The sequence below is a fragment of the Pan troglodytes genome, chromosome 4, assembly GCF_028858775.2.
Source record: "Pan troglodytes isolate AG18354 chromosome 4, NHGRI_mPanTro3-v2.0_pri, whole genome shotgun sequence".
NCBI classification, from domain to species: domain Eukaryota; kingdom Metazoa; phylum Chordata; class Mammalia; order Primates; family Hominidae; genus Pan; species Pan troglodytes.
In genome coordinates this window covers 85,940,498-85,947,859 of record NC_072402.2, presented here as the reverse complement: position 1 = coordinate 85,947,859, position 7,362 = coordinate 85,940,498, and the positions used below count along the sequence as shown (strand labels likewise).

The 7,362-nt window shown below is 32.1% G+C and overlaps 1 protein-coding gene across 3 annotated transcripts in view; it reads right to left on the bottom strand.

Moving 5' to 3' along the window:
- Positions 1–614: 614 nt before the first annotated feature.
- CDH9 (cadherin 9) overlaps positions 615–7,362 on the bottom strand; it is a 157,792-nt gene continuing 151,044 nt past the window's right edge. The window contains exons 10-12 of one of the 3 annotated variants that reach the window (XM_001135234.7): positions 5,961–6,078; positions 5,609–5,860; positions 615–1,641 (exon numbers count right to left, since the gene is read on the bottom strand). In XM_001135234.7, coding sequence (XP_001135234.3) covers positions 1,154–1,641; positions 5,609–5,860; positions 5,961–6,078 — 858 coding nt within the window. In that variant the 3' untranslated portion in view covers positions 615–1,153. Of the gene's footprint in view, positions 1,642–5,608; positions 5,861–5,960; positions 6,079–7,362 lie in introns of those variants that run through there. The other 2 variants (XM_016953499.4, XM_054684437.2) reach the window with 2 other exon arrangements.

Sequence of the window (7,362 nt, the reverse complement as noted above, 5' to 3'; positions counted from 1 at the left end):
GCTCTTTCAAAATTTTCTCAAATATAATGACTTGGAATTTCCTCAATAAAATAATAAATTTAAAAACAAGCTCTCTAGTCTTCAATACACATTTTAAACATGTTACCCACACCTGAGCACATATTCCATTAATTGTCTCATCATGAAGAAAAAAAAATTAGAACTGTGATTTCTCATTTTAGAGAAGGTTGATTTAGATTTTTTCTATATCTACATGACATTACTGATACACACTTCATTTACTCTCAAATATAATCCACTAGTTGACCCATAGTAAAGACTTGCAATAAAAACTTAAAGTTTATTATCCACAACTATATATATATGTATATATATAATATTTTATATTCCAAATGTGTCTCATACTCTATTGATGGTTAGACATCAGTGGTTCTATAAACATTAGTCAATATTTAAGTGATGAAACGGAAAAATAACCAAATAAAATTTGTACCAAAGCTATTTTATAGTTTCACTACATTGTAGGTCCAAATCCATGCAGTAGTTTCTGAACTGCTTATTCCCTGAGTGAATCACGTTTTACATTTAAAGGTGTAAAACATTTTTGTTATAAATGAGATCAGATCTGCCTCCAGGAATTAAATAAAATGAAATGTGTTTTATAAATACTAGTTTATTTCATAAAAATACAAAAATATAAATATACATTTATAAAAATATGAATGAATTAACACAAAGACATTCTTCAACTAAATAAATATGGCAGTAATAGTCATTCCTATTTCATTAGGGATATATCTTCTTCATATTAATTTACAAAGCGGTTGCACAATATTTAGTTTAATTGTAAAGGTGACTGAAAGTCAGTTAAGAAAACATTTATAAATTATTATACCTAAGAAAAGGCACAAAAAGCCTTTTACTTATTTTTATTGATTATTGATGTGATATATTTTCCTTCCGAGATTGTTAGGCAAAGAGGGTGAACTGGTTATTACTTTTTAAAAAATCTGTATCATTCGTATTCATTCACAAAGACTTACTGATTAAGCAAATCCCTACTTGACAACACCTACGTATTGTTTGTAACTTCAATTTTTGAAAGATTTCCTCCCAGGAAGAGAATGCAGGCCACTCAATCTAATAACATAGACAGTACTTCCACTAATATTGATTAAGTCAAACAATCCTCTTAGTCTCGGTCACTATCATCACCCCCATACATATCGGCAAGTTTTTTGAAACGAGGCCCCCAGTCACTGAGGTAATCATAATCTTGGTTACAATCAGCTGTGAGAGATTCCAAAGAACTGAGCGAATCTGCTATGGAATCATTCCCTTCATAGGCATACGTTGCCAGCGAATCATATGGCGGTGCACTTGGGTCTGCGTCGTTTTCTTTTAATCTTCGATGGATAAAATCTTGTACATCAATATTTTCCCACAGAGGCACAGTCCTCCTTATCTGAAAAATAGTTTCAGGCATTACATCCCGTCTAAGTTTACTGTCTTCTCTTGCCTCTGGATTCCTTAATGTGCCAATGTCAAAAGCTTGGGTATCTTCTTCCCCGCCGCCTTCATCGTTGTAGGTCACAATGTTGTCCCGGACATCGTCTTTTGAAATTATCAGAGGTTCCTTTTTTCTTTGCCTCTTCAATGCAGCAAACAACACGACTAAAACTATTAATAAGAAATGGGAGAATAGTGAGATTTCATGAGTCAGGATAAAATAGAGTACACTTCTGAGTGTGAAATTCGTTTGGTGCAGGAGATATTAAGATTGATCGAATAAAAAGAATTAACTACCCTGTACAAATACAGAGTTCCTCTAGGCAGTGACTGGATGCACTGTATTGATAAAGGAGCAGATATTACCATGCCTTTAATTTACTGTCAAGACATACTCTCCTATGAACTTCTGGCTTTATTCAAGTACAACTATTATATTTATCCAACTGCAATTGCCTGACACCTCAGCAGTCTTTCCAAATGTGCACTCATTTCAAATACAAAAACGCTAAAGCTCTACTCATGGTGATATTGATCATTCCTTTCACTTTGGCACAAGTATCATTTCTAATTGATTCAAGGGAATATATGCAAAACATTACTCATATATAGATACATATATACTTGTATATGCATTATATTTATATATTATGAGTGTACATACACACATACATGAATATGTATGAGTCACTGATTTTACCACTTCCCATATCTCATAGGTTTTACTAAATTCCTTTACTGGTCTAATTTTATAGGAGGCTTAGAAAGCTGAAATATAACTCTAAAAGTTACAATATAAAACTCAAACTCAAACTCATCTTTAACTTATCTTGCAAAACACCTCAGACTGTATCTTGTTAATGAGGACTTCCTTGACATACAAGGTCCGATTTAAGCTTTTGGAATGAAACGTTAATTATATTCCCTCTATTTGCTGTATTATTTTTATTGTTTACATGTCTATGTTACATAGTTAACTGTGAACTTCCCCTCATATAATATATTTTCTTATTTCTCATTATAATACTGGGATTCAAATTATGTGTACTGGAAGATGAACCTTTTTCTAATAAATGCATGTTGCAATTAATAAGATTCATTTTAAAAGAAGCAAACACAATTTTAAAAATATAAATTTTCCATTAAAGATTGCACAAGCCCATAACTTTACATATAAGAAAGGTGAGAATAAAATCAAGAAAATATCTTCAAAACACACTTCAGCATTACCAGGGAAAAATACAAACTAGATTTCCTTTACTTTAGGGTTCTTAACTGTTTGTCAGTATTATTTATGCTTCACAGAAAATAAGAAAATGTTGGCTGAAGAAGCTATTATTCCTTTTCTCAATTTTTACATTGAGATTAAACAAAGCATACTCACTGTCATTGAGACTACACTTCAACATGGCCCGTGAGGCCCCTATAACTACACTAAAGCCCTGTCCAGTGTTATTTTCACATTGGCCAGCAGACTTTTCTCAGCTCTTCCTAACTGAAAGTAAGATTTTACGAAAGATAATTAGAAGTATCTCTAGTTAGCCTTCACAGAATGGGCTTTGGAAGCTGTGCTATATTCAGGATCATCTTAGAGATATATATATATATACAAAAACTGCAGTAAAAATGAGGCCTCTGTACTCTTCTTTTAAAAGATGGACATAAGATTAATTAAGTCCAACATAGATCTGACATCTATCAAATTTGAGCCAGGCATTAGAAAAAGAGATTTCTTTCTAAATTTAATATTAAATAAATTTATAAGTTCTCCACTTTTTAATCAGTAAAATAACAATTGTGTAGTCAAATTGTATTAAGGGTTTCTCAGCTAATAAAAATGTACTAATTCCCACAAATGGTCCTTAGAATCTGTTCTGAGCTTTTCCTTTTCTACCGTATTAAAATTATCCGATCATTTCTTAGATTGAGGTTATTAATCTGGGGCACATGAACAGAATTCAGGAAGAATAGGATAAGAAATGAAAAAAAGTACATCATTATTTCCATCCATCTGTAACTCAAATTTAGCATTTTTTTCAATAGGATTATTGGCATAAACTATGGTGATAGTGGCAGTGTGTGTGACAGATATTTCATATTGCATTACAGTTTGACAGATAAATCAAACCATAGTTAGACTTGCTCCAGAACACAGCATGCATGATTTGATAAGCAAGCACGGTTTTCTTTGTGTTTTTTGTTTCATTTGTGTAAGCGTATTTCCTTTTTGTCTTACATGTTTTACTCTAATAAATTTAAATCATCATTCTGGCTAGATCCATTCTTTTCATCAGGCTGCCAAAAGTGTCCCTACTTTTAACCAAAAAGTTTAAAAAGCCCTGCCCTAGATTTTAATCTTCCATCTTGCCTTATAAAATAGATATAAACTAAGAGCTACATTTCTTCAAAATGTACGAAAGTACATTTAAAATATTATTGTCAGTGCTATGTCACTATCTTATGAAAAGCGAACTCTCTTAATTATAGAAATGCATTAACTACGTCCAGCTATTACCATAAAGACTCAAAATAACAATAAAGTGCTTTAATAACTTTGCAAATATAAATTTCTAAATTAGAAGCAATTTTAACTACAATAATAAAAAATTACTCCACATTTAGGCAATGAGCTGGGAAAGTGAAAAGTAAGAAATTGGTGCTTTCCATATTGCTCAAGGAACAAAGGTGGCTGACTGCAGAACAGAAGAAGAAACCTTCTAGGATTTCTGCATAGAAAAAAATCATATCAAATTAATTTGACAATGTTAAAATATCTAAACTTATTTGGGGGGATGCTTTCAGTTCCCTATGTGTGCATGACTGTCTTTGTGTGTATGCACATTACATTAATATAGAAATTTTACAAATGATCTAACAATAAACATATTTACATGTTGTTCTAAATTAGGAAAGTGGAACTTCCTGAGCGAATAAAACAACGTGAAATCAGTAGCACTTAGCTAAAAGGCTAAGCCAAATTTTTATCTCCATAGGAATACAAAAATATTTTACAGAGGAGTTGAACTCTCTAGCAGTAGGTGGGGATTGAAACTGCTGATGGTGATGGTAGCAGTGTGTTTGTTCTAAACCACACTGAGAAAATGTTTTTCAAAATAGTTGGAACATCTTAACTGAGACAAATGTTTTTCCCTCACTTTCATCAATCCCCTACTGAAGTCCTGCAAGAATATCTGGCCAAAGGGATTTCATCCAGATAGCTTGAAAGGATTTGCAGAGAAAAGGAGCCAGCACATACGAGCATTAGAACATAAATTTAGCTAGCTCTCCTGCCCTAAGCATAAGCATTTGGGCTGAATATTTGATAGAAACAATTTTTTTGGGAATATTTTCCAGTGGAACAACTGTTTAATTGAATTAAATCGTTGTCCTGTTAGTGCATGCTCAAATAAAACATTCGCTGTTGGAACATGACTTTATTTAGAAAATATTGCAGGGCTAGGTATGACCACAGCGACATAGTGATATTTTTTAAAACAGAATTTTAACTTTTTAATTTGTTATGTCACACCAAGGCACAACAAGTTATATAGGGGAAAATGTCTAACTTACTGTGACAACTTTAACGCATTTGCATGTTAGACATCTGATATACATAATTCAGAATATGTTAGTAACTGTTAACAGTTAGTAACTGTAAGGGCAAAGTAGTCTTTGGATTGGGAATAATAGAAAGGAGAACTCTATGGTAGAGTAATCTGTGTTTGAATACTAGCTAAAGCTTTTCCTAAATGAGTGACTGAGTAAATTATGCAGCCTTTCTCTAGAAGAAAAGTATTTACCTTATACAGTTGATGCAAAGATGAAATCAATGAAATCAAATGTCCTTAGAACAGTGAACATAGTCAAAAATATAATAGCTAATGCTATAAAATATATATTTTTAAATACGCATGTGTATAGCATTTGTTAGATGTTTCTTTTTGGTCTCCCTGGAAAGCTGGGCCTATCCCCACACACATAAACGCTTATTTTTTCCTAATTGAAAGAAGAATTTTAATAAAAAGTGAAAATGTTCTATCTTTATCTATAGAGAAAATTGTTATTCAGTGCACCATACTCAGACAGTGAGGGAGAGATTTTTGTGAGTTAAAGGATCATTCAGAGGGGCAGAGCTTACTAAGCAGTATGAGGACACAGAGTAGAATCGCAACGAGAGCTCCCGTGCTCAGGCCGGCTGAAAGGATCAGGGCTTCTGCGGTACAGGATTGCATGTTTCCTTGATTATCGCAGGCACACACACGAATAGTGAGTGTACCAGTGCTGCTTTGAATTGGATAATCGTTGTCAAAGATTAAAATCGGCAATAAGTAGGTGCTCATTTTGTTGCGACTGTAGCCATCTTTCCGAGTCATGATTCCTGCTGTATTATCTGGGGGAGAAAACATGTAAAAAAACAAAAACTTTCATATGTGTTTTTAACTGTGTATCTTAAAGTTTCATAATTTTTAGTTTTAGAAATTTTCTTATACCTTTATTATCTACAATGGTGAAATTCGGATTGAGAGTAAATTCTGGCACTGGTTCAAAAAAGAATTTGTGACCTCGGGGAGGGTCATCCTTATCCATGACACTGACAGTCTGAATCAACTGAAACCAAAATTAATTAATTAATTAATTAATTAAACCTAAGGCAATTTTCTTGTTATTACAAGATATCTTAAATCCATGTATTTGTGCTTTAAATACATCACGAAAACAAAGCAAGCAAGAAAACAAAATAAATGCCATTTTCAGAAAATTATGCCAATGTCTTATTTTTTACAGTTTTGTCTTAGATAACTTATTTAGTTAAGAGTGGAAGACATCCATTAAGCAATGGTTTGCAAGGTAACTTAATGCATTATTGTCTTATACCTGGCCAGCTTAAAGAAAAATTCAATCCCTCCAATACCTATCCTCTTTTGATATTGTTGAAAGGCACAGTCCATTGTATTATTAATTGATGAGCAATCTGTTACTTCCACTAGACAATAATTCTTCAAAGGATGAGTACACAGAAGATGCATTTTTAAAAACACCAATGCTTAGCACAATCACTTCTATATATTAACAATATTATTAATATATTTTTAAAATAAATAAATTTGTCATGTAGTATCAGAAAGAAAATGATTTTGAAGCTATGGACACCATTACTATAATTAAACTATTTTATTTAAATTGCTTGCTTTTCCTTTAACAGTATTTGCAGAGACAGATATACACAGAAATGCTTTTAAGATTTTGTAAAATCAATGTTGAAGTTTCAAAATTAGAGCACCTCTTGGCTGAGCTAGTGTAAGTAAATAAGAAGTGTTTACTTCTCATATGGAACAGCCAACTATGGGTTGGGCAGAAAAATTTCACTGAGCATTTTATAGTGGAAAAAGCACTGAGCTACACATTGGCGTGCCTCCCATCTGTGATTTGAAATCACAGCCATTTAATTACTCTGACTTTTAACATTCTCTTCTACAAAAATAGACAGGTCTCATAGTCTAACATTGTGTGGTGAAAAGTTATTGAAATTCACAATAGTTTAAGCTTTCCATTGTTTTACTGTACACCTTTTATAACTATACTAACCTACATACTCACTAGTCAGTGCTATTTTCACTTTAATTTTATATTAACGATAATTACATCATTTTGACAGCGTGATATGTAACTGTTTTTTTAATAAAGTGCTTTGAAAGTGCACAATTTTTAATAAACTTTTCTCCTTAGAAAATTGGAATATAAGAAAATAATTATATAGGATCTAATATTTTTGCTCAACCTTCTGTTCCTACATAGCAATAACAAATCTAACTTTTAGTAATAATTTAAATCATAAAAAGTTGGTCTTTTAGTTATATATGACATTTGAAGTCTTGAAATTATTAGATGGGC